Below are 26991 nucleotides of genomic sequence, written 5' to 3'. Positions count from 1 at the left end.
GATCCGAATGAGGACGGGACACGGCCAGCGTTTCACCGTGGTAAATTCACTATGTCAAGTGTAAGAAATCTGCGTTGAGGTGTTCAGGGGACGCGTCTGCAGGTCCGCGAAGGCAGAAACCTCAAAGACATCCTGAACATCGTGAATGACGTCCACGATGATGTCCCTGCGGTTTTGTCTTAAACCATTAGTGGCTCGTGCCAAATAAAGTGTTTTTTTTTTTCAGCCACGTCCCTCACCTTTTTATTGCACTTAACAGTGATACTTTACCGTATTTCTACGTACCGCTCTGGTACCTTACACTTGGTTCTGTGGGTCACGTTCCAGTTCTAAACTGGTCTTTTTTATATTGTTCCAATGAGAAAGAACCGTTTCTAAAATTATTGGCAAGAGAGCAAGGTCAAAGGTCATGGGTTACATGAGGCAACGTGACTGCGTTTGACTCGTCACAGTGGGAAAGTGTCGTGTGTGTGTGTGTGTGTGTGTGTGTGTGTGTGGGTTAGGGTTTTCAAAGGTGTCACATTCTGAAGAGGAATTCCTGTAAAAACAACCTGTTTATTGCACAGCTAATGAGTGAAAATTCATATTACGCAAAATATTCCAGTCAAAATACTGGCAAAAACTATATATATATACACGCAATATATATGGGTATGTATATATGTACTGCATATATATATATATATATATAACGTGAGCGCCGTTACTTTTTGTGCCACATGAATTGTTGTATTTGTATTTTGTCAAGCACTTTGTCCTCAAGATGTGGCTTCGGTGGGAACACAGTGGACAGGAGAGACACGCTGACAAAGGTTCAGTTATAGGAGCATCTTTCTGTCTTATTGTCACCGTTATCATGACAAAAGCACCAGTCCCTAGGTCACGGTGTTAGGGCTAAGGGGTCGGGGGGTTACGGTTAGGGAGTTAGAGTTAAGGATTAGGGTTAGGGGGTTGGGGGTTAATGGGTTAAGGAGTTAGGGTTGGGTTAGGGTTAGGGTGTTAGGGTTAAGGCTCCATGTGCTCTAGATGAACATGGGTGTTAAACTGTGTCTCTTCTGTCCACATATACTGTAATTTCACTCGACGTATTAAAGGCCATATCCGTTGTATATGTATGTAGTAATTTTTCTGTAGTAACAGCTCTGCTGCTCTTTTTGGATGTTTCCACTGTATCTGTGTCTTTTGTGAATATGTAATATAAAAGTGTATTTATTTCAATGGCTCGTGTTTTCTGATAGAAATGTTAAAAAATACAAAAATAAACTATATTTAATTATTCAGTTCCACAATGTGAGGGTTATTTTCTAGTGACAAAGAAACACACTGAGTGTATAATCTTACACCAAGTGTTTCTTTCTTCTTTTCACTTTGTTTTGTTTTTGTACATCCTGTCCTTTCCTGTCCCGTCCTGTCCTACTGTATCCTTTCCTATCCTTTCCTGTCCTATTGTATCATTTCCTGTCCCGTCCTATTCTATCCTTTCCTGTCCCATCCTGTCCTGTCCTATTGTAACCTTTCCTGTCCTGTCCTATTGTATCATTTCCTGTCCTGTCCTATTGTATCCTTTCCTGTCCTATTGTATCATTTCCTTTCCCGTCCTTTTGTCCTATTGTATCCTTTCCTGTCCTATTGTATCCTTTCCTGTCCCATCCTGTCCTGTCCTATTGTATCCTTTCCTGTCCTGTGCTTTCCTGTCCTATTGTATCATTTCCTGTCCTGTCCTTTTGTCCTATTGTATCCTTTCCTGTCCCGTCCTGTCCTGTCCTATTGTATCATTTCCTGTCCTGTCCTACTGTATCCTTTCCTATCCCATCCTGTCCTATTGTATCATTTCCTGTCCTGTCCTTTTGTCCTATTGTATCCTTTCCTGTCCTGTCCCGTCCTATTGTATCCTTTCCTGTCCCGTCCTGTCCTGTCCTATTGTATCCTTTCCTGTCCTATTGTACCATTTCCTGTCCCGTCCTATTCTATCCTTTCCTGTCCCGTCCTGTCCTATTGTATCCTTTCCTGTCCTGTCCTATTGTATCCTTTCCTCTCCTGTCCCGTCCTATTGTATCCTTTCTTGTCCTATCCCGTCCTCTACTTTCCTTTTGTTCTGCTCTCCCTCACATGGACCCACCCGCCTGCAGTGAAGTTTCAAGGCTGCAGAGCTCACACGTCTCCAAGAAAATGTTATGGAACAATTTTCTCCAAAATTACCTCTGCAGGTGAATTTTTATACTTCTTCAGGTTTTAAATTCTCTTCCATTCTATCCTACATTCATTCACACAATCTGACTTTTTTATGTATCGCGGACCCTTCGGCCATAAATAATTCTGAGAACAACACGGAAACATGTCTGGGAATGTTAGTACTGCAGATGTGCACAAATTCAGATGGAAAAGTTTACCACACCAAGGCCCTCAGAAGCATATACTGTATATTCCGAAGAGATGATAAAGCTCAATCTTAAAAAAAAATTAACTTCTGCGTTTAATAATTTTCGTGCCGCTATGAACAGGCCGAGTAGATTAAAGTGCCGTGGTTCTGCTCGCTATATGAGCAGCATTGACGTCTTTGTAGTAGATAAATATTCATTTGCTCTTTTCTGCGACACATTAATAACTTGTTAATACTGCCGATATACGTGCACATTTTTACCGTGGTTAGGCAGGAGGTACTTCTGACAAAACAAGGGTCACGCGTTACCCTTCCGAGGCGTTCGGTCACTTTTCGGGGTAAATTCCCTTCCCGGGAATCAGGTGCAATAAGGTCACGATGCAACATGTCCAGCGAGAAACGTTCACCAAACGACCCTCTACTCAGCCTGAGCATCGCTCTTGGGTGCATTTATTTACCTGGAACGGCCCAGTAGCCATGAGGCTTTGGACGTCGAGCACTTATTTCCTGCCTCTGAGGTCCACGGGGAATATTTGGCAGCGTGTGCCGTCTATGCGAATCCATCAAATGTATTTTTAAATTGTACCCCCAGCACTGGAGCGCGGTTGTGTGTCATTATTGCTCCGAAAAGAGCAAAGCCGGAGTCCAGACTGCGTACCCCCCAGCGCGTACTGATAAAGAACCATGATTTTACACCACATACCGTATCGTTGCACTTTGCCCCCTTTATTATTATGACATATGAAAATCAAACATACGGTGCGGTCAGTTCCGGCAGATTGTGGATTTGAGCAAAGCGTTTGTTTGGAAAGGCTGCAGTATTAACTTATTAATGTTGGATCTGGAGGTCTTGTCTTGTGGAGGCAACCAGCAGCGCTCCTCAGACGGGCTTCATCGGGGCAGAAAGCAGACAGAGCATGAAAAGCACAACTCCGAGGTGCCGTGAGGTCACATGGCTGCCGAAGGGATGCGTCCCTGGAGTTCGCGCTCTTTATTTTGGGATTTGCTCAAGACTTGCTTTCTCTCATTTCACTTTAATCGATGGTGACTCGGTGCACGCTCCTTCGTCTTCTATCCCTAACCCAGACTCCGAAATTTTATCTAACGGTTCTTGCCTTTCGATACGCAATTTTCGATTTCTGGAATGAAAATCAGTTTAACGAAATGTATCTGAAGCAAATCGAAAAAAAGCGAAAGCGGCATGAGCGAAGCATGAGTGAAGTGCAGTGATGTACTGTAGTTGGCACTGTGGACCATCAGCTGCGTCCTGTTGCTTCCCTGCCTCGTTTCCTTTGTGTGGTGCAGCTGCAGTGCAAGAATGACTGCAAAGATTCCTCCCTCGCGGGGGGAGGCGGGGGGGGGGATGAATAACCGTTAACCCTGAACTCTAACAACTCAAAGTCAACTGTTCTCTTCACTTGCTGAGTGCAGCAACAGTTTATTGCAATAAATAGCCTCATTTGTTCTAAATTGTCTGCACTTATATTTCACAAATTTCACGATTGAACGCTTGTTGCTGTTTATTGGATATAAGGAAACACAGTTTCTGAAACATCCTGCCGAGAAACATACCCATTAGAGACCTCATCGAGCATTTGACAGTCATTACTCTTTTGTATCATGCCGAAATCACGATTTTCATAGTTACATAAGTGTTTTACAGACTTGTAGTGATATTTGGGAAAATTGGTTTGGGGTTTTTGGATGGGCTGGGAGCGCATTATTATTTCTCCCGCTTAAAATGACAGGAATTAGGCGCTCGGTCCTGCAGACGGATGACAAGCATTTTCTAGCATGAGAGTGATTAGTAAAAGCACTAAGAGCTGGTGCAGAAAGAGTCGTGCAACGCTCGCAATAAATAAAACCTCCGTGTCTTTAGTTGCATCATAACGGCTATAAGAAATGATCCTTGGTCGGTGCCGAGTTCAAGGAAAACTGCAGCATCGGGCTCCCTTTCTCGTCCGGAAGGAATCCTATCAGCTACGGAAAGGTTTCTCTGCATCGTGCTGATGATGAACACTTACACCTGTTACACTTGCATTACGGCAATTCACCACATTTAACTCCTCTTCCTGCCCAGGGAAACATTCCTGACATTTTCGTCGTCGTACACTTAACTTTTTATCCCAAAAGATGGATATGCGCTTAGATCTTCGGAACGGTCTTCAATCCATTTCTCTGCCGCTTATGGAAAAATTCATAGCTCCCCTCCCAGAACATTTCCAGACGTCTGGCACCATTATTCTGCGTTAAATGCGTGCAGCTGAAACACTCCCACGGGCTGGATGGGATGGAGGCGCGTTGGCTGCTGCGCAAGCTGCTCTCTCGCGGATGAGCCCTGCGAACCGGACTGGACTGGAGCCGCACCGTCCTGGAAGGCGTCCCCCCCCCCCGTGCCACGCCGCCACGGACCCATACGTACCTTTCGGAGCGGGAAGGGGTGTCGCGCGGTCACTCCAAACACATTCTCTCACCGAGAGCCAGTCGGATCCCCGTCAACAAGCGGCACTTTTCCAGCGGCCTTGTGAGGGACCCCCGTGCCGGGAGTCCCACCATCCGGCTGTGATGTCCACCTTTTCTATAGTTGCTGCAGGCTTCTTCTTCATGACGTCCCAAGATCTCACCTCCTTCACTCAGCCACGGGAGAGAAGAGTCACGTACGCAGAGAAGGAAAACAGAATTGAGGGAAAGCAGAGTGGATCACTCACACTTTGTACACAGGTTCAGTGTAATTGTCTTCCAGAGAAACCAAGTGCTGATCCCAGTCCGATGTACTGCTGCTCTCAGCCATTAAACAGACAAGTGAGGAGAGGAAAGGAAAGGAAAGGAAAGGAAGGGAAAGGAAAGCATGGTGTCAGAGGCTACGTGGAAACACAGGAGACAGAGACACAGAGCTTTGCATTAAGGCTCAAATTGACACGGACAAGAATTCAGTTCAGGCTGCGTGGAAACAAGTCATATCGTTATGAATTAAACGTCTGAGAGACTCCCGAACAGCTAATAAAAACTGTTGTTAAAACTACTACTTTGCCGAGAGCTTTTTACTTTACCTTTGAACGGCACTGCTGTGTTGAGGTGAACGTGGATGAGACACCGATCGGCGTTCACCTGCCGAGATGAATCTGCTTTACCAGTCTCAGATTAGAAGAATATGCATCATAAATCGACATTTCGTCCCTTACGTTCTCAATTAAAAAAATCCTTTTTATTTATTTATTGATTTAAAATACTTGGGTTATTCAAGCATTCTAAGACGGTAGTCCTGCCACTCTACTCACACTACTGACCCTGCAGCAGGCGGCTGTGTGTAAAAGAAACTCCATCACACATGTGCTGTGGCGCGCGCGCACACACGCACACGCACACACGCGCGCGCACACACACACACACGCACACAGGCCAGCTGATGGAAATGTGATGTGAAAAGAGCTGCAGCGCGACTAGATGGGGAGGAGCCCAAGGGCCGACAGCGGAGCCTCTCTTCACGCGGCACCGACGGCTCCGGGAGCCCGGTTGGCTGCGCGGGGAAGCCTGCGGGTCATCCCCGCGGCCCCCGGAGAGGAAGAGCGACCCTGACAAAAGCCCAGGGCTTCGGCGCCATCCAGAGATTCCAGCGCCCCGAGATTCTCATAACTCCTCCAAGCGTTTCACAGCGTGCACATAAACAAGAGGAAGACGGCTGGCTGCGAGTGCGCGAGTGTTACGATGAGCAATGGGGGGCGGGCCTCGGTACGACCCCACGGTGGGACGCACACACAGAGGAGGAGGGAAAAAATTCGGCTTGCAGACATACATAAATGCACACAATTTTGAAAAGCAAGCAAAGTAATAATAAGAAGAAGAATAACCTACAACAAGAATGAAAAATGGGGTGTCGGAGAGGTACTGAGCACGCGTGTCTCCGCTGCGATTCCCTTCAGGTCATTTATCGTATCATTAATGACTGACCGTTTCGTAGGCCCAAGGAGCTCTGGTACCAAGTACGCTTTTGAGCATCGTTGTGTTCGAACATGGTGGTGCCTGCGATGGACAAACAATGACTAGCAATCAAAAGTCCAAAAACATTTCATCAGCCGGGTTCAGATCCGGCAGGCCGTTCTTCCCAGTCATTGCCGACGTGAGCGTTCGAGTCCCGCAGCAGGACAGCGGAGTCTGTAGCTGGGGACCTGTCCGGAACCCCTCCCGCCTTCTCCAAGAAGGCCGAATACTCCGAACTGCCGTTTGGTGCATAAGCGCACGCAACAGTCAAAGTTTTCCCCTCTGCGGCCCTAAGTCGCATCGAGGCGACGCTCTCGTCCAACCGCACGGCAGCCAGCCGGGGGCTCGCGAGCATCCCCGCACCCACCCGGCGCCTCTCGCCCTGTCCAACTCCCGAGTAAGGGTGGAGGAACTTTTCGGGTGATTTTCGCCACGGAATTAGCGTAAAATCAAGAAAATCTGCAGAAAAAGAAAAAAAGAGAACGGAGCGAAACTCTCTGCACCCTGTCTATAGCGTCTGAGGCCGCGCTGAGCAGGGGGCCTCATCAAATCATGTCGAAACTCCCAGAGTCTTGTCCGTTCGCGGCAAAAGCGCAGCAGAGGCGACTTATAGGAATATCAGCATGTGGGAAACGAGAGAAGACGCTCAAACATCTGCACAAGTGACCGTGGTGGCACCGTGGAGGCTGGCGCTGGCGCTAAAGTAGGTCGAGAAGGAGGACAAATGATGGACGGATGCCTTTGCGGAACGGTCCTCGCAGCGAACCCACGAACACGCGGGGTCCGCTTTGCTCCACTTACGAGCAGCTGCGGAGAGACTCCGCCTCCTCTCACGCGTGACCCACTTGGGAGGAAAAGTCTGCGAACGACAGACATGTCTGAGAAGCACTCTGTGCGCGTCTGTATAGTTAGTGTACTTACCTCTGTTACACATTCATTCACACAGATGGTACTTTGGAGGTAATTTGCTTGACATAACTTTTACCACAGTTGACCATCTAGTCCAGGTCCCCGTGTGGGATTGAGACCGCCATCGAACCCCCACCCCACCCCTACCCCTTGCATGCAAATGTCAGCTGCTATAAATTAGGGGTGAAAAGCTGCTGTCCGTCCCAACAGCGCAGCCAAGGCACGTTCCAGAGGCTGGTCCTGGATCACTGAAGATACCGTGGTACGGGAAAGTTACGCAACACGGACATGGATGCGGAGTGTCATTATTTATGCATGTGCCTGTTTATTTGGGGGCCTCGCTCCCCGCCCCACGCGAACACAGCGGCCGCTTCCCTTTCCTGCAACGCGGCGTCTGCTGAGCTCTACTGTGCGCCGATCTCAGGAGACGGGCGCCTTGTTCACCGAACCGGCGTCATAAGAGGGCGCGGTTCAGGTGACGCGCGGCATTTCGAACCCCTGCAGAAGCATCTTTTTCAGCCAAGCACGTTAGAACGCGCGCGTTTGCGTTGCGCGGCCCTTCCGGAACCATCTCTCCACGTCTCCGATTGGGCAGCAGGTCACTTTGGGACATGAACATCAGCGTTAGTCATATTTACATACGAAATGTAGTTCGTAATCACAGTGTGGAAATAAACGAGCAGCGAGAGAAACACTCGCTCAAGTGTCACTGCCGAGTTCAATCTCTGCGCTTCGGCTCCAGCTCTGCAGCTCGACCGACCGACTGACTTTGAAGCAGCCTTAGTACGGACAGCAGAAAAGCCCATTTCAGCTTGACCGAAAAGCCTCGCGTTCCGGCTGCAAAAGCGCGCGTGTTGCCGTCGCTTGCAGTCATCGTTAACATTCGTGAGCGAGATGCAGTTTTCAAAGGAATGGGCTTCCCCACTCACAGGGGACCGCGCAGATTCGTGCGCTCACACGTTACTCCGCACCGTTCATGCTCCCTGTTCGGGAGCACAAGGGTCGCGTTGCTTAGGGTTTGGGGGGGGGCGTCCGGGCTCACGGCGACACGGCGGGTAGCTCCAACGTTTTGCTAGAGGACGAGGGCTCGATCCCCGCTCAGTCCGCGTGGAGTTTGCATGTTCTCCCCACGTCCGCGTGGGTTTCCTCAGAGTGCTCCGGTTTCCTCCCACCATCCACAGCCATGCCGTTCCAATAAACGATCGCACGCAAACGACCGGCCGCAGAACGGGTGAATAATTGATGACGCAACGAAAAATGACTCGGGAGCAATCCTGCTTATGGGAGGGCTTTGATCGTTTTCGCGAAACGTACCGTAACTCAGCGTGCAGGAAACAGTCACAGATGCACATCGAAACTGCTGTGGATCAGAAGATCCCAAGGGGCACAAAAACAAGGGTGTTTTGTGTCTGCTGCAGTGCACGTTTATAGAGAACTGACAGCCATCTGAGAGAATATTATGCTCTGCAGAGCATTTCCATAGATGGCAGAGGAGCTGTGCATTTGATCAGAGTTAACGGACAAGCCGGAACAGGGAGGCCCTTGAGGACCAGACCCTTATTCCATCCAAATCCATCTCCTGGCAGGTCAGCGAAGACATGATGACTTTCAGTCGAGGGAAATTGCTTCCGCAGCGCTGTGGAAACGTGTGCACGTGTTGATGCCGGCGCCACAAGGGCAGAGGGCAGAGGGCAGACCTGAGACGAGGACCTGAAATGAATTAAATAAAAATGGACATGCAGCACTTTGACTGACAGACAGACAGACAGACATAGAACAAGCGCCTCGTTTTCCAGAGGTTCCGATGAATACGTGCTATAAGCTCCCGGACAAACACGCTTTCCTCAGCCTCCCTCACATGGCCTGCTTCCGTGGTTCCCAAATCTAATTACCCATCAGGTCGATATTCTGAGCGCGCTTTGCACTCCTCATTCGGACTGACACACGGAAAGGCCATCGGAGTGCTCGTTGTCTCGGGGCTCTCCCCCTCGGGACAGTCATTTGCGTACAAGTTGGACGCGTGGCCGTGACATGGCCCGGCCGGGACCTCCACGTGCACCCGCATGCCAGTTCCAAGCTGGAGATGTCATTTGGTGTCCGGCGGAATCAAGGTGCCGGGGCAACGGAGCCGGCCGGACCACGGCGAGCCTTGCCCTTGACGAGACAAAAGTTCGGAAGGATCCAGTGTCGGGACCCATCTCGTACCCGCGTCATGTCCGCCCCTAGGAGAACAAGAGAGCTCCGTGTTGAGAAGCGAAGGTACGGACACCTGACCACGACTTGTACGCAGCTGGGCCACTCCGGGCTTTTCATGTCGTTCCTCGTGTCATTCGACCGTCTACGTTTGCGTGGAGCCCCAGGCCCACCATATGCTGCTGCTTTGCTCCACACGTGACATGCGCAGCGCAGACGACCCGAGGATAGGGCAGCTGAGAGGGAGCGTTGGTCCAGGCACCAGCGGAAGAGCTGCGGAAGAGGACGGTGCTCGCACGTCCTGCTGTAGAGCGGCAGCGCTCACCTTCTGCATCTTCTTTTCTTCATTCGTCTCTGCGGAACGGTCAAAAAAGTTCTGCTGGTGCATCTTTGCCCTTCCTCAGACAACACGCCTCTCAGTGTCCAGCAGCGTGAAGAAGAAGAAGAAGAGCCAGAGTAGCGCAGGACCAGGACAACAACAACCACCAGGTGTGATGCAGTGTGGTAAATGGCTGTAAAAGTACTGCATTTATGGAAACACAAGTGACGATGGGTTTCGTTTTAAAACATGGCATCACATCCACTCCTTCTCAGCTGACGTCTCCTCTTTTTCGCTCATTGCAGCAGATGGGCGGGTTTCTAAACAAGGTAAACACAACGGAGCTGGGGCACTGGGGAAATTACCCTGCTGCTAGAATGAATGGGTAAATAATTGGAAGCATTATGGCTTGCAACGCTGTGGAGTTGGATAGAGCGAAGAAGGATGCACACGACTTATTTGAACGCTAGCACCACGGAAACAGCACTTGCGGTCCGAGGACCCCATTTCCTTCAGGACCTGTGCCGACAGACAGCCTTCCCAGCCTGCTTAGCACCCCCAGGCTCTCTCCTCACAGTCACCCCATTATTTTCCCCCTAAGTTCCCCCAGTGGTTACACATGCTCATTTCACATTATTCCCCATAATGCAACTGTTTATATTTAGGAGTTTCCCTCCTAAAACAGTAACGCGGGGTCGTTACGGTATCTTCATGTGTAACACACATACTGTAAGTCATCTTGGACGAAGACTTCAGCTGAAGGAACGGATGCAAATGTAACCCCGGCATCCCGGAGGGGAGTTCACCGGCCTCAAGGACCGCTGACGTGACGGCGGTGTTTCTTCGTACTTCCTGGTAGCGTCTCTCAACGCCGGTGTGCCGAGAGCTTCGCAGACAAGCACTTCGCTGCCGCCGATGAGTTCGCAGCCTCATTTTAGGAGTCCCTCCAGGGTGCGGAGGATGCTCCGACAGTAGGCCCTCAGCCCTTCTCAACCACACTTGATCTCTTCCGATGAATGGCTACGCAAGAGCAGAAGGCTGAGCACACGGGAGAACCGCCGGAGCCCCTGGGAGGAGCTGGAGCCACTAAGCACACACACACACATACGTGTGCAACAGAGGCATACGGCAGAAGCACTGTGTGAAAAGTGTACAGTAAGAGTTCCCTTCACTGTACCACTGCTGGACAAGGGGACCATCTGGAGATGATAACGCAGCACATTACTGCTGCTCATTGCTGCTCCAGAGCAGATTGTGCCATAAAGATCTGTGCTCACACAGCCATGTTTCCAAGTCTCCTTAAGATACATCAGAGGATTTTTCTACAGGAGCAGTACATTTTTACACCCAGTGGTCATGAGCGCAACATTTGTGCACAGTGAGTGAGTGAGTGAGTGAGTGAGTGAGTGTGTGTGTGTGTGTGTGTGTGTGTGTGTGTGTGTGTGTGTGTGTACGTACATACAGGCGTCAACGGTCCTGCAGCACTCAGTCCACCGCTACCTCTTCAATTCATTCCTCACTGAAGACTTCACATTTATTCCACAGTATTTTACTGTCTTCAAATACCTGGTGTGTGTTACCACTGTACACTGTGGCACATTCCTTTAGAAAATTACGAAGTAATATTACAATATTACAAAATCTCAACACTTACTCTGTACTTTTTATAGAAAGCATTATATTGTCTGCCTTACATGAACACCTCTAAATATTTTACGCACGTAATGTTTTGTCGCCATCTCCTGTTCGTTTCAAACAAAGTCCTTATTATAATGTAGAAATAAACTCAATCGCAGTGGAAACTGGTCATAAACCGCTTGTTTTCCTCTTTGAGTGTAAGTAAGCTAAGCAGCTCGACTCCTGCAGTCGTTGCGCACAAACACGTCGGACACGCGATCGATCGATCAATCAATCAATGTCACTGATTCCAATCGATCGGCGCCTCTTCCCACGGGCTTGGGCCTTTTCAATGGGTCGATCTGACCGAGAAACTCACTCTGACGGCGTTCATCTGGGCCGTTTTCAACCGATCTGGGTTCAGATCTGCGCTCCTTTGCACCGCCAGTGAGTGTGGATTTTTGTGGAGCGACTCGATGACTTGCGCTCATTTCAGCTGATCGGAGCCGTCGAAGCAGAAGCAGAAGCAGAAGCAGGACCAAGACCAAGAACAAGAACCTGCTGCTTTTACCGAACCCATCTGGGTAACTTAGTGTGCGTTTTATTGATCCGGACGCTTCGCAACTGATACTCCTTTACTCGACTGCGTCTTTCTTGAACTTTCATGGGACAGCTGTAATTCCCTTGCTTTGATTTCACTTGATTTGAACTTTCCTGATTGGATCTGCTGGGTGAATCAGGTGAACAGAAATGCGGGACACGACGCCTGAGTGGTGCGAGAGGACGTGGGTTCGATCCCTGCTCGCTCTGTGTGGAGTTTGCATGTTCCCCCCGTGTCTGCGTGGGTTTACTCCGGGTGCTCCGGTTTCCTCCCACACTCCAAAGACATGCTGTTCAGGATCCCCCGTAGTGTGTCAGTGACAGAGAGTGTGTGTGTTCCACTGACGTACGGATGAGTGAGCCAGTGTAAGTAGTCTATCTAGCAGTGTAAGTCACCGCGGTGAATAAGGTGTGTGGGCTCATAACACTAGTACTAACATCATAGTATCCATTGGAAGTCGCTTTGAAGAAAAAAAGCGTCTGATAAATAAATGTGAAAGTGGGCTGATGATGTGATGCGGGGCCGCTTCACTTTTCTCCGGACTCTGTCCGTAACTGTCTTCACTCGGACGGACGCGGAGTGATTTGAAAATATATAATAATATTGTGGACTCGTCCCACTGACTCGGGCTCATATATCAGGCGCTTCCCAGCGATATAAAGGATTTGCACGCGACAATGTGGATTCCCGGCGCGCGCATCTCGCGCTCACCTTCCGCCGATTCCGCGCCGATTCTCCGCGCGTGCCGGAAGCGCTCGGCTGCGTCGCTAACGGTCGCCGCGTTCAAACGGTCGAGGCGCCTTGAGGCTGGAGTCGAGGCCTTGCTGCAAGTGGAGAGGAGCCGGCGGGAAGGAGCGCTTCGGCCACGGGATGACGGTGCTGCAGGAACCCGTTCAGGTAGGAGGACGGAGCAAACGGGATGTTTGAGGGGCTTCTTGTTGTTGCGAGCGCACCGGCGGGAGGTCTGGAGCCACCCGAGGCGGGGCTGAGCGGCTACTCGAGACCGCGGTCTGACAGAGAGCCGCCGAGGCCTGCTCTAAGCTAACACGGCTAGCTGCAGTCAGAGAGGAAGGTAGCAATACGTTCACTTAGTTTGTGTTTTTATTATTGCTTGTTTTCTGCCTGGAAAAAAGTGTCTGGTCACAATAGCCGTGGAAATCAGGGCAGTGTCCAAGTTGACAGCAAACTGGGATCGGCGGCTCTCTTTTTTTTTTTTTTTTTTTTTTGGTGTTTGACGTGATTTCAGCTGACCGGCTACTGCTGGAAAACAGGAATACACAGTTGTGTATTAATATTTAATTATCATGTTTCCTTCGCAGGTCACGTGCTCAGTATTTAATCACTTTCTGACACGTTTTCTCTAGGTTGTTACAAAATAAATAAATCGCACGTCGATGGCAGTGCTCGCTCACTCACTCACTCGTGTGTCAGTCAGTGTGTGACAGGTGTCGTTCGAGTGATCCGCGCGCGCGCGCACACACACACACACACACACACACTGACTGTGACTCTTAATGCTGACAACTGGCCTAGAATAGGGAAATTTGCTCACGAAAATGGGATAAATTCCACCACAGCGGGACATGAAGCTCCGTTTTCTGCATGAAGGATTCATTGGTTGTCATGTTGGCACCATAAATTTATAATCATGCATTTGATTTGTATGAGATATTTTTATTAGAAATAAGGACTCCCCAGACACATGCTCGATTCTCTAGACTGAAGCCTCTTACTGGAGTAAATTGGTGTGTATTTCCTTGGTTTAAGGTGTTACATGATTTTTGTCAGTGTTTCCATACTTCTTTCCAGACTACCTTTGTATGAGGTGTGTGACACACATGCACAGTTCTGTTATGTAAATGTTTATATGTATCTCAGAAATTATTAGGATGGTGATCAGGAATTGTCCATATTCTGATAGTTACTTTCCACCATATGAACCAATTTTCATCACACGAGTAGCTGCGTAAAACTAACTACTTGAGTCACACGTCCGTATCCAAGTGTCTCTTCCTCCTTCTGCTCATCTAATGAACATCTCATAGAAAATACAATGTGTGTTCATCGCTTTGGAGAAAAATGTCTGGTAAATGTTCAGCGCACCGAGTCCTCGAGTTAGTAACACATTTGGCACCAGAGTTCTGTTTGTAACTCAGTTTGTTCATGAATCCCCCTGTTGTGTAAGACAGTCAGCGAACACTAAATGATCCAGATGTGCGTTGATTTATTTGTTGGGTCAGCTCAGTAAAAAACTTCGCACTGGGCTCTGATGTAGGGTCGCTTTGTGCCGGAGCATGTCCTGGAAACACAGGGCATGAAGCAAGGGTCGCTGTGGATGGCACACAACTCAGTTACAGGACTTACTAGGTTTTATTAACTTGAAACTATATGTGTAACATTCTTCTGCATATTGCTACTTTTTTTTTATTTTTTGCGTAATTACTAAAACTGTAATAGACATACCTTGATTGATCACTAAGTGTATATCAAATGTAGGCATAAAATATGCTGTAAGACTTAAGTGTTTTAACCTTGAGCTATATTGAAATGATTTTAAAATTACTGAAAATAAGTGTGTCTCCCTGACTTGGTGCTGGTTGCTCACTGATTAGTAAATATGTGCAGCATTTGTCATCCTTTTGCTCTGCATTAGCACTCACTGGGAGGGAGTTAAGTTAATCTGGTCCTACATTCCTGCACAGATAGCTTTATTTGGAAATGAAGGTCATTACCTCCGAAGTGGATTTTTTGAAAACATAGTGACTACAACTAAAAATAAGTTGACCAAAGTTTATATTTTCAAAATCTTTTTAGGTAAAGACCCAGTGTAACTAACTGTAAATGAGGGACAGTGAGATGGAGCAGATAAGACCTTCATGTAATGTGGTGCACCAGTTATGGCAACAGAGAAGGATGTAAACCTGGACTGTTTGGCCCACTTGTAAAAAGATCTAATGTCATTGATGTGTACATATGTCATAACTGATAGCATCGATGAACCTCGATGCAGCAAGTAGTAGGCAACGAACTAGGTTTGCTTGAGACTTTCACGTCTGCGGCTATGGCTCTATTCCTTTATGTAATGCATAAATTGTACTTTTGCTGAGATGTACGTTGCTTTGGACAAAAGCGTCTACTAAATGAATAAATGTAAATGTAGCTGAAGACGTTAACCATACTGATCCTTTTCTTCTTCCTAGGCTGCAGTTTGGCACGCGCTTAACCACTATGCCTATCGGGATGCTGCATTTTTGGCAGAGAGACTCTATGCTGAAGGTGATGAAATGAATTCAACTCTGATATTGTGGCAGAGCTACCATTTCTCAACAACCTTAGTATCAGAAGGCGTACTTCTCATACTGTGTCTTGTGCAGAATTGATTGTTCAAGGTTTAATTGATGAACAATGTTTGTTTAGCACATAACCTTATAATGGAGTTACAACATATTGATGCCATATACACAAGCAAACCCAAGTCTAATAATGTTTACTTGTGGGAAATGACCCTCCCAACCTGTGCCTGTCCTTTCTGACTGTGACTTTATCCTGGGTAACAGAATAAAGTTAAAGTGTTGTAACAGTTTGCTCATAGGCTGTAACTGTCAACTTGCACTTTTCAACAGTCCTTTTTCTGTTTCAACAGTGCGTTCGGAAGAAGCACTCTTCTTGCTAGCGACATGCTACTATCGCTCGGGAAAGGCGTACAAAGCATATCGTCTTCTCAAAGGGCACAGCTGCACAACACCACAATGCAAATATCTCCTTGCCAAGTGCTGTGTTGACCTAAGCAAGTATGGTCGTCATTATGTTGTGATATTTCCTTCATTGTTGTTAGTCATGTCCTTGATGATGATCTAAGCTTTAATTGTGGAAAGCTCTATGTCATCACTATAGGGTTATTTATTTATTTTTTTATTTATTTATTTTTTTATTTATTTTTTTAAAATTTTTGGTGCTTTAGCTCTGGCTGTTGATAAGATTAGGCTTGTCTGGGTTTGGAAGAATTTCAGAGGGCCTGAAATTAGAGGTACCCTCCCTTAAAGTGAGAAATGAGATGGGGGGGGGGGCCCAAATTAGCATACCACTAGCATATTCATTTTAGTTCAAGGTTTATTGTCATAACTACAAGTACCATGTACAAAGTTCTATATTTGAGTGCTTCTCCACAGACTATGAACAAAAACGATATAGTATTGCACAAAAAAACAAAACAATAATAATGCTACTAACAACAATAGATAGCCGGAATATCAGAATATTTTATGTACTATAAAAATAAAACTGGGAAGCAACTAGTACAATGAGGTCTGCTGAGTTAGTTGGTTAGACCTGCTTGTGGTCTAAAATTTATACAGAAACCTTTTTTCTAGTCTTGTTTGAAGCTGGCTTTTGTCTGTCCTGGGGCCTTTTCCAACAGGCTACGTTGATTCGTGATATGAAAAATCCTCTTACCAGATATACATTGGAAAGCTGTATGTACACATTTGATCAGGCAAATTGTAAACATACCAAGTTCTGCAAAATCCTACTGTAGTACCTTGAGGAAGCACTTCATTTTAAATTCCTTGCAGTGTGGGTTTGTAAAGTTTAGTTACTTAAGAATAGCATCTTCAAAGCAACTGTCATGTAATATATTGGTCTTTTTTACATTTACAGTTTTTTGGTTTATACTTTTCACTCAGGCTTGCAGAAGGAGAGCAGGTCTTAACAGGAGGGGTCCTGAACAAACAGAAGAGCCAGGACGACATTGTCGCTGAGTTCGGGGACCTGGCATGCTACACACTGGCTTTGCTGGGACAGGTCTATTGGTACGAGGCCTGATGTTCTACCCCCACTGTGTTGGTGAAAAGATGGGCAGCGGGTAGCACCCAGCACTCTTTATGCCTAGGGACACTTGCTGTTATCGCAATGTGCTAGTACACTAGGGTGCTGCAGCCTCATTGTTATTCTTTTATAACTAACGGTAATTATCATGCAGGTCCGCTTACGGCAGTCTTCCCAAATGTCTTGGTAGTGGTTTTGCTGTCGAATAACGCAACTCATTTCACTTCCCCAGCCTTTTCTCACTTTGTCTTAATCTGACATGTGACACTCATGTCAGGTTTTTTTTGCTGAAATGTGTCTCCTTTGCAGTAAAACGGACCGGTTAGCAAAAGGTTCAGAATGTTACCAAAAGAGCCTGAGTCTGAATCCGTTCCTCTGGTCTCCATTTGAGTCTCTGTGTCAGATTGGTAAGTAATGTAGCAAACCACAGGAAATGATGAAATATGTATGTAAATGTAACTGTTAATAATGAGGAGGTAAATACTACAGTAAATTTGGGGTTTTACATAGATGATCCTGCACATTCTGTGGACCCTAACAGCTGAACTCAAAAATTACTCAGCCTTGGTAGAGGGTTTGACTGAATGCACCTCAGTTTGTTTGATTAAACTGGAGAACATGGCTGACAACTCACTTGTTTCAAAGCTTAAAGTAAGTTGTACCGTTTCTACATGTGCTTATAAAATGTGGTCTCTTTGCCATAGTTTTGTGTCTTCAATGGTCCTTCCTTGAAAAACCCATTTCGTTTAACACAGATGAAGAAACTTTCTCGTTATGAAGTAAAATGACTTCAATTAAGAAAATCCTGGAATATAAAGGAAATAAAGTCAAGGAATTTGTAGCTCAACTAGGGGAAAAAAAACAACACGATTGCCCTGTGGCCAGAGCTTCCACCCCATGCCATATGAGTGCAATCCTTTTGTTAAATAATCAGGTCAGCCAAACCCTAAATGACATCTGCCTCATTTGGTTATTCATGGATTTTAAAAAGAATGAGCGATGGAACTGTAGCTCAGTAAGGGTTTGAACCTTTTCTGACGATGACCTCTTTCTTTTTTGCGCAGGTGAGAAGCCTGACCCCGATCAGATGTTCAAGCTGACGGCCCTCCAGAACTTGAGCAGCTGCATTGCGCAGCCCCCCCAGCATTGCGGTGGGCCGGTCCACACCCCCAGCCACAATGTGTGCCACAGACAGGTGGACACTGTCCTGATGGAGACCCCACAGGACACGCTAGTACGTGTCATTTCCCTCTTCTCAACCTTCAGCAGTAGACGTCTTGCCTCACAGATCCCGTTTTCACGTGAATGAGCAAAAGTGAGTGATGGGAGCTCCAGCATCTGGGCAGAAGAGACAACAGTTGTGTGCATGACAGCTGCATTATCACATGTCAAGATCTTATTGATGTGGGGACATAGTTTCTATTGTTCTTAGTAGTACTCATTTGCTAACTCCTTTCTTCTCTTTTCATAGGAGTTAAATAGACTCAACCTAGAATCTTCAAAGTACGTGTCCCTTAGTGTAGACTCCCCAGTGTCCTACATCGACCCCTCAGTAATATCGCCAGACACTGTGCCGCTCGGGACTGGGACTTCCCTGCTGTCCAAGCAAGTGCAGAACAAACCGAAAACGGGACGTAGTTTACTGGGGGGACCGGCTGCCCTCAGTCCCCTCACTCCCAGGTGAGCCCTTCAGTTTGATCAAGCGCTGAAGGATAGAGGTTTTTTTTTTTTTTTTAATGAATTTTTAATGTGTAGCAAATCCTTTGAAGATGGATTTCATTGTATTTGAGGCCTTAACTGTTATTCCACCAAATAAAGTATAACTCTGTAGATGATTTCAACAGTGCGTTTTTTTGTCTTTCATAGAAGTGCACAGTAATAAATGTTTAACTGTCAGTTTTTGACCAAAAGAGCTGAAAATGTGGCATTTATAATCCATGCAGTGATACTAAGGTTTAATTTTAAACAAGCATTTGATGTGCAAATTGTCATTTTTAACATGTTTACCTAGTTACTGTTCTCACTTGCTCTACTTTTTCATGACTGTACTGTAAATCTTTGCGGTTTCAGTTTTGGAATCTTGCCACTGGAGCCAAGTCCAGGAGATACAACATATCTGCAGAACTTCACCAACACTGGTTCTGTGATGGAGCCGCCTCCACCCGGGGTTCCACCAAAGAAGGTAATACTTTACTCGGTACATAGGAAAAACTGAGTCAAAACATTTGTACTGAGATGCATAAGTAGAGCTTCTGGCTATGATGGAAGCATTGGCAAATATCAAGGGTCAAGTCTTTCATGGCATGAGATAAGGAGTTGTCAGTGTGCTTTTTGAGTACTCACTCAATTCTTATAACAGGGTCCTGTAAAATGGAAAAAGTGCTGACAGTGACTTATACATAACCATTTTTCATGGAATGGCCTTATTTACTCTCGCTACATTTTTGCCCATTTTGTGGTCATTTTACTTCTGCAATAAGTACTTTATTCTATACAAGGGCATCAGTGTTTGTATTGGACATTTTTGGAATTGAGACTTGGTGAGTTTGCACAAATCTGATTATTGAAGTGATTGTATATGCTGCACATAGCTTATAAGATACTGGAATAACTGAAATGCAGGAGATTGTGGCAGCTGTACTGAAAGATACTGATGCTTTTTATTCAAACAGCTTTGAGAGTAAACTGAGGAAATGAGTAATATCTATGGAGAGCTCCATGGTGATTAAGTTAATACGTTTTATTAATTTAAATGAGTTTCTGAACGCTGATATTTCCGTTAACGTCAACCTTGGGTGCTCAGGTGGTTTTTTTTTTTTTTTTCCCCCCTTTTCTTTTCATGTACATGTTGGTCCTCCACCTCGTTGAAAAGGTGCTTTCTTCAGATCTGCACATTGAATGTCTTTGTGCACTCTGATTTTTCAAGTGTTACAAACACAATGTGTAGCAGGTTTCAGCATTAATTTACATTTATTCATTTCACTGATGCTTTTCTCCAAAGTGATTTACAATGTTAAGGGTACAGTGATTTTAAGCTTACAATTACTTACCCATTTATACAGGTGATAACTTTATTGGAGCAATTTAGGGGAAGTACCTTGCTCAAGGGTACTACAGCCAGAGGTGGGGATCAAACCTGCAACCTTTTGGTCCAAAAGCAGTAGCTCTAACCACTAGACAGACACATTGTACTTGTCCCATTGAGTTTTATACCTGTCCAATTTATGAATATGCTGGAAAGACACAAATAAGGGTTAAAAAGGTTAAGGCTTTCAAAAGCTGAACATACTTACAAAAAGGATCCAACATTGCCAAAGTTGTAGTAACTTTATGTTGAACAAATCTGGGCACTTTCTAGTGAGAAAATGATCTCAAAAGAAATTGCAGCTAACACAGCTGAAGTCACATGGTTTCCCTTTAGTGATGGCAGTTGTATTTTGTCATCACATTAACTTTTTATGATGTTTTGCACCTCCTCATTGGACAGATGTCAATGATTTTTCCCATCCATGAATGTGGGACAACAGTGCCCTGAACTGTTACTTGCTGTATGTCCTGAGACCTGAGGTCCTGTGTGATGGTCCTATGTGTTTGTCGTACATGGAAGCATGATCGCAACACTTTAATGCCTTTCAGGCTGTGGCGAGAATTAGCCAAACTGGGACAAAGTGTGTGTTCGCGCAGAGTGGGAACAGCAGAGACGTCATACCAGTGCCTCTGAACCAGACGCAAAGCACTACTCCACAATCCAGGTAAAATGGCTTTAAACTTGACCCTTTTCGTGTTTGTGTGTTCACAGTGGACTCACTGCTTGCTTGGGGATTAGGGGATAGACTTTTGCATGCTATCAATCACATATATTGGTTTACCTCATATGATAAGTGTAACACGTAATATGAATAAAGCAAATAAGTTTTTTTTTTTTTTTTTTTTTTTTTTTTTTTTTTTTAGAAAGGTAACGTGCACTATTGTGTAATACTTGAGCTGCGAGGGGGCAGGATGCTGAGGGGAGCAGTTGACACAGGCTCACTTCTAGCTCTGTTCACATGTAGACCATGTCATTAGTCCTATGTGGAGGTCCATTTTTCCATATCTTTTCTTGCAAAAAGGTGTTGGTTATCCATACTAACGCGGAGACCCCATCATTTTAATTGTCGACAGCATTGTGTGCATGTAAATTCTGCCACAAAAAAAATTTGTTGGTATTCCACTTTTTCCTATTCAGAGTAACTGCCGATAAAGGTGTTTTCCTTTAAGTTGTCATCTTGCCAATAGTTCTCTTTTTGCTGCTGTTGGCCCTTCTGAAATGGTTTTCAGTTCTGTTGTGGCACTCTGGGTCTTTATGTTGACTTGTTTATAACTTCTGTTTCAAAGCACAACACCTCAAGTGCTCAGTCCAACCATTGCTGCACCAGCCAATGTGCAGCCAAGGAGGAGCTCCAGACTGTTCACTAGTGCCAGTTCTACTGCCAAGGTAAGGGTACCTTTTGACCTGACATGAGCTGAACTCTCAGAAATGAGACCCATATTTATTTTGACATACAAGTCCTGTTTTCAGCACTTTCGGGTTCTTACAGCTATAGTGTTTACCTTAATATGTCACACAGTTGTGTGTGTGGTACTGCTTTCGTTAGTACTGTTGACATTGGTCATCAGATTTGATGTAGTGCAGTCGAGGACATGGATGCAGTGTATGTGTGTTGCCAAGACTGACATCTCCCACTGCAGGAGAACAGCAAAAAGCTGAAAATGAAGTTCCCCACAAAAATACCGAACCGCAAAACAAAGTCAAAAATGAGCAAAGGAGGCATAACTCCGTCTAACATGAATGACAGCATAGAGCTCCTGAAGTTGGACTCGTCTGTCTTGCCTGAAGGGAAAGGCACCGTGGTGACACCTCAGCTGCAGGCCTTGACTCTCCAGAAAGCTGCTGCAGGTACATGCCACATGTGGCTCAAGCTAAGTATCTTTTTTTTTTTTTTTTTTTTTTGGCTCTTTAGAGATCACACATTAGACCAAACAGTGGTCTTAGTATTATGAATGAACAAATTCATTTAGAAGGTAAGCTGAATGTGTGCTTAGCAGATAGCTTTCATACACTACACTATTTGCTGTGTGACAGTGTGGTGTCTCTGTGCCCATTTCCTGTCCGTGTGTGTGTCTGTCTTACGGTACTAGTCTGAAGTTTGAGGCATTTAGTGAAGAAGTGAGGTGAACAGCCATGTCTTCCTCACAGCTCTTCTGCAGACCCTTGTGTATTACTTTGCTTTCACTTGTCCTCTCCCATGTGTGCTTACACCTCTCACTGGTGGGGTGTGTGTGTGTGTGTGTGTGTGTGTGTGTGTGTGTGTGTCTTTCAGACGGACTGATGAGTCTGATGCGGGACATGGGGAAAGGCTACCTTGCGCTTTGTTCCTACAACTGTAAAGAGGCAATTGGTATCCTGAGCCAGCTGCCCTCTCACCATTACAACACAGGATGGGTGCTGAGCCAGATAGGAAGAGCACACTTTGAACTAGCTGAGTACATGCAGGTAGGAAAGCCACAGAGCTTTTGTTTAGATGCTTTCCCTTTTGAGTCATGGCTAACTACAAGGGAGTTGAATAAAATAATCACTTAGTGGAAAAATGGCTATGTAGACATGTGAAGAATGTCCATTATAAGGCAGAATGCTCAGTGGGTAGGAAGAAGACTCCACCTAATGCTAGACCTCGTTTTTAGCATGGATGGTCATTGCTGCAATGTACCTTCTCTTGTAGGCAGAACGAATATTCTCTGAAGTTCGACACATTGAAAGCTACCAAGTGGAGGGCATGGAGATCTACTCCACTACCCTCTGGCACCTTCAGAAAGATGTGGCCTTATCTGCCCTGTCCAAAGAACTCACAGACATGGACAGAAACTCCCCAGAGGTGTGTGTGCGTGCGTGCGTGTGGGCTGTCCAAGCACTTTGCCATTAGAAAGTTGCCCCTCTCTCTTTAGCCACCAGATAAAGCTTGTGTGAACAAGACCCAGGAACTGCTGGAAATGTAAAACAATAACCTAGACCCTGTGTGCATTCTGAAATGTCATTACATGTACATTATATACCTTACTTCATTTAGCAGATGCTTTTTCTCCAAAGCAACTTCCAATGAACTCTGGTGTCATCAGCCCACACACCTTATTCACCAAGGTGACTTACACTACTAGATAGACTACTTACAATGGGTCACTCATCCATACATCAGCAAAACACACACTCTGTCACTCACACAATATGGGTGAACGTGAACAGCATGTCTCTGGACTGTGGGATGAAACCAGAGCACCCAGATAACATGCAAACTCCACACAGACTGAGCAGGGATCGAACCCACGTCCTCTCGCATCACCCAGGCGCTGTGAGACAGCAGCACTACTTGCTGTTCTGCCCCACTTCCCAGTTCATATGTAAAAACTTGATTAGTTCTGCAGCAGCACATGTAGAGGTAGTGACAGTGGAATAACACCGGGATTTAAACAAAAAAATCTTTTACACAAGTGTATGAAAGCACAGCACCTGTTATAGAAGAGTACGGACAGCTGAGTACTCTGATATCCAGAGGACAAATACAGGATTTATATACCTGCACAGGTACTCGAAATGTTACGTGGTGAGTACGGTAGCAATTATTCTTGGGATTTGGACCCACACCTTTCCATTCTCGGTGCTGTCTTTCGTTTTACGTCTTTGCCTGGGAGGGGTGGACAGCCACTGGTGCTTCCCCCCCCTCCCCCTTTTTTGTTCCTTTCCTGTGTGGTCAGTGGCAATGCTCACAGCTTTAATAACTGCATGGATAATATAGCAATTTAATACAGTATATAGGCAACTATCTGTCTTATGCCTTTTTTTTTTTTTTTTTTTTAGTGCTCTGTATCACTGTGTGAGAAAAGCACTTTGTAAAAATACATTGAATTGAATATTAGAGGTCCTGCTGCAGCAAGCTGGGCATTTGTCCACTTGACTGACCTCACCCTCATGTTTGCAGGCCTGGTGTGTTGCTGGCAACTGCTTTAGCCTTCAGCGGGAACATGACATCTCCATCAAGTTCTTCCAGAGGGCGGTCCAGGTGGACCCGAGCTTTGCCTATGCGTACACCCTGCTGGGCCACGAGTTTGTGCTGACAGAGGAGCTCGAGAAAGCCCTTGCTTGCTTTCGCAACGCGATCCGCATCAACACTCGTCACTACAACGCATGGCAAGGGCTTCCTTTTGTGTTCTCAGCACTTTGGGACCACGAGCCATTTGGTCTTTTTCTGCATGGTCTCTCTGCAAGGCAGGAAGTTGTGTGCTGTGGATTGCTCAAATTAAATTCCTTACTCTTATTTTTTGCACACTCAGGTACGGATTGGGAATGATCTATTACAAACAGGAGAAATTCAACCTGGCTGAAATCCACTTCAAAAAAGCTCTCCGCATCAACCCACAGAGCTCTGTGCTCCTGTGTCACATTGGCGTGGTAAGTGGTTACAGGTGAGGTGAGGAGCTGACAACTGGGGTGAAATATCGCACGGCATAAGTGCTGCTGTTTCATTTCTCTGTATCGGACAGGTGCAGCATGCGCTGAAGAAGTCTGAGCACGCTCTAGAAACACTGAGTAAAGCCATTGACATCGACCCCAAGAACCCACTATGCAAGTTCCACAGGGCCTCTATTCTGTTTGCGAACGAGAAGTACAAGGCAGGTCCTCGCACTTGTTCTTTCATGTCTGCAGTTTTTTGTGTGTGTGTGGCAATTAAATATTAGCATTTTCTGTAACTGTGGACAATGCTCATTAGCGCCGCACTGAAATCATTTTTAGCTCCAATGTGTGATCAGAACCTTGTAATGTTTGTGCAACTTGCACTTGATTGTCTCAACTCTGTTCAGAGAGGGGAAAGCAGTTCAAATGCTCATGACTGCAGAGGAAGGAGCTCAGTCTTACACCTGTAATTTACATTTATTTATTTATCAGACACTTTTCTCCAAAGCAACTTCCAATGAACTCTCTCTCTCTCTCTCACACACACACACCTTATTCACCGTGGTAACTTACACTGCTAGATACACTACTTACACTGGGTCATTCATCCATAGATCAGTGGAACACACTCTCACTGACACACTATGGGGAAACCTGAACCACATGTCTTTGGACTGTGGGAGGAAACCGGAGTACCCGGAGGAAGCCCACACAGACATGGGGAGAACATGCAGACTCCACACAGACTGAGCAGGGGTTGAACCCACGTCCTCTCGTACCACCCACATGCTGTGAGACAGCAGCACTACTCGCTGTGCCACGGTGCCACCCTACACGTTGGGGTGACCTGTCTTACACGTTATTCTATGAATATGTTATTGTTTGGCCACTTGCCAAGTTGGTACATTTTGTGCATTTTCTATACTTGTATAATATCAGCTTGGGGGCTACAGACATATACATGTTGTTCATAAGAGGCAGTAGGCAGTGTTTGTCAGCCTATAAGTACTTTTGTATATTTCTTTATCTGACGGGTTTCTCCAAAGCTACTCACAATTATTTAACCATTTAAACCAGTGGGTAATTTATGGGAGTAATTTAGAGTTGGTACCTTGTTCAAGGCTACAACAGCTGGAGGTGGAATTCGAACCAGCCACCTTTGGGCTCAAAGGCAGCAGTTGTAACTGCTATGCTACCAGCTGCCTGTGAGTTTAGGGCCATGAAGTCCTAAAATGTGCTTTCCTTCCTCCCTGTCATTTCAGGCAGCTCTACAAGAACTTGAAGAACTGAAGCAAATTGTTCCCAAAGAATCTCTCGTTTACTTTTTAATAGGAAAGGTAAGCTTTGTCAGTAGCTTCTCTTACAGAGTCTCTCTGCAGTAGCAGAGGAGTGTCTACCTTGAATTTTTCTTTCTTTAGGTCTACAAGAAACTGGGCCAAACGCACTTGGCCCTTATGAATTTCTCCTGGGCGATGGACCTGGACCCCAAAGGGGCGAACAATCAAATCAAAGAGGCCATAGACAAGCGGTACCTCCCTGACGACGACGAACCCATCACTCCTGACAACTATCCATTTGACTCAGGTACTCCTGATTTCCTCACGGAAACGCTGTGCTAGCGATGTACCGTGTTTGTACTGTATTCCTCAGGGACACTGAGGGCAGTGTTTGGGGAGGGGGCTGGCTCTGACTGACTCTCTCTCTGTGTGTGTGTGTGTGTGTGTGTGTGTGTGTGTGTGTGTGTGTGTGTGTGTGTGTGTGGACAGTGGAGGCAGAGGAGTCGCAGGAGAGCAGCATGGCAGATGTTGACGAGGCCCAGCTACACGCTGCTGAGAGCGACGAGGTATTTTAGCACCTGGTGTGATACTGGGTGTGGAGCACATGACTACATCCCCCAGCCTGACAGCAGAGAGGTGGGAACTGCTGCTAACTCAGTACCTCCTAAACTTTTTTTTTTTTTTTTGACTATCTGCCATTTTTAAAAAGACTTTGCTCCTTTTGCTGTGGTGATCACATGGCCCCCAAGATGTCGCCCAAATTTGTCTGCTAGGGCACCACGTGCCACTAGAGAACTCGGGCAGCTGGCACCCTTGTGTTGGAACTCTGCAGTCATTCAGTAAAATCCATTTATTAACAAAGTCTTCATTCTTTGTCTCCTCTCTCGTCATCACCATTGTAACTGCAATTATTTTAATAAAGTAGGCTATTGGAATTCAGGAGCTGCCTTTTTTTTTTTTTTTTTCTTCAAGGCTTCTAATTAGAGCAGAATTAGAAACCGGTACATGTACACACGCGCGTAAAACTCCCGAAGTGGTGCTAAGCTCTTTTTCAGATGAATAAAAGGAAATGGGGAATTGGAGGGTGACTTATCCAGAACCCTATGAAGACGTTTTTGAGAAACACTGGAAAAACCAAACTGTTGGGGGAGGTGGGAACCTATTTATTATTAGCCCTCTTCCCCCTTCAAGCTATAGTTCTGAATATGTTGAGTTTTCAAATTGTACTTTTCACTTGGTTACTCAGGGCAGAATTTACCTGCTACCAGAATAGAGAAATGATTGATTCAGTTTTTAAAAAAAAAAAATTAAAAACCAGAGCATTAGAGGAGCTGCTCCAGCATGATTTTTCACTCCAGCTGCTTACCTTGCTAGTGTCGGTCATGTCACACAAAGCAGTTTGCTATAAAA

At 46.0% G+C, this 26991-nt stretch overlaps 1 protein-coding gene across 3 annotated transcripts; it reads left to right on the top strand.

The window, feature by feature from the left end:
• Positions 1-12434: 12434 nt before the first annotated feature.
• On the top strand, positions 12435-26433 carry LOC108924860 (cell division cycle protein 27 homolog). Of its 3 annotated transcripts, XM_018736490.1 has the most exons (19): positions 12435-12894; positions 15198-15273; positions 15641-15788; positions 16680-16805; positions 17131-17228; positions 17886-18055; positions 18293-18501; positions 18892-19003; positions 20458-20573; positions 21196-21295; positions 21550-21757; positions 22182-22354; positions 22581-22733; positions 23832-24040; positions 24184-24301; positions 24394-24526; positions 25571-25641; positions 25723-25888; positions 26071-26433. In XM_018736490.1, the coding sequence occupies exons 1-19, from the start codon at positions 12868-12870 to the stop codon at positions 26154-26156; spliced, it is 2499 nt and encodes an 832-aa protein (XP_018592006.1). In that variant the 5' UTR covers positions 12435-12867; the 3' UTR covers positions 26157-26433. The 3 variants fall into 3 exon arrangements, with proteins under 3 accessions (XP_018592006.1, XP_018592007.1, XP_029106497.1); XM_018736491.1 differs by lacking the exons at positions 12435-12894; positions 15198-15273; positions 15641-15788; positions 16680-16805; positions 17131-17228 and adding exons at positions 17410-17472; positions 17577-17755; XM_029250664.1 differs by lacking the exons at positions 12435-12894; positions 15198-15273; positions 15641-15788; ... (1 more) ...; positions 17131-17228; positions 17886-18055 and adding an exon at positions 18062-18136.
• The last annotated feature ends 558 nt before the right edge of the window (positions 26434-26991 follow it).

The sequence above is a fragment of the Scleropages formosus genome, chromosome 3 (assembly GCF_900964775.1).
Source record: "Scleropages formosus chromosome 3, fSclFor1.1, whole genome shotgun sequence".
NCBI lineage: Eukaryota > Metazoa > Chordata > Actinopteri > Osteoglossiformes > Osteoglossidae > Scleropages > Scleropages formosus.
This window is presented reverse-complemented; position numbering and strand designations above follow the sequence as displayed.

Coding starts and splice junctions, on each gene's coding strand:
- LOC108924860 (XM_018736490.1), top strand. CDS start 12,868: ATGACGGTGCTGCAGGAACCCGTTCAG. Junction 17,229..17,885: donor TGAGTCTCTGTGTCAGATTG/GTAAGTAATGTA, acceptor TTTTTTGCGCAG/GTGAGAAGCCTGACCCCGAT. Junction 24,527..25,570: donor GAACGAGAAGTACAAGGCAG/GTCCTCGCACTT, acceptor CATTTCAGGCAG/CTCTACAAGAACTTGAAGAA.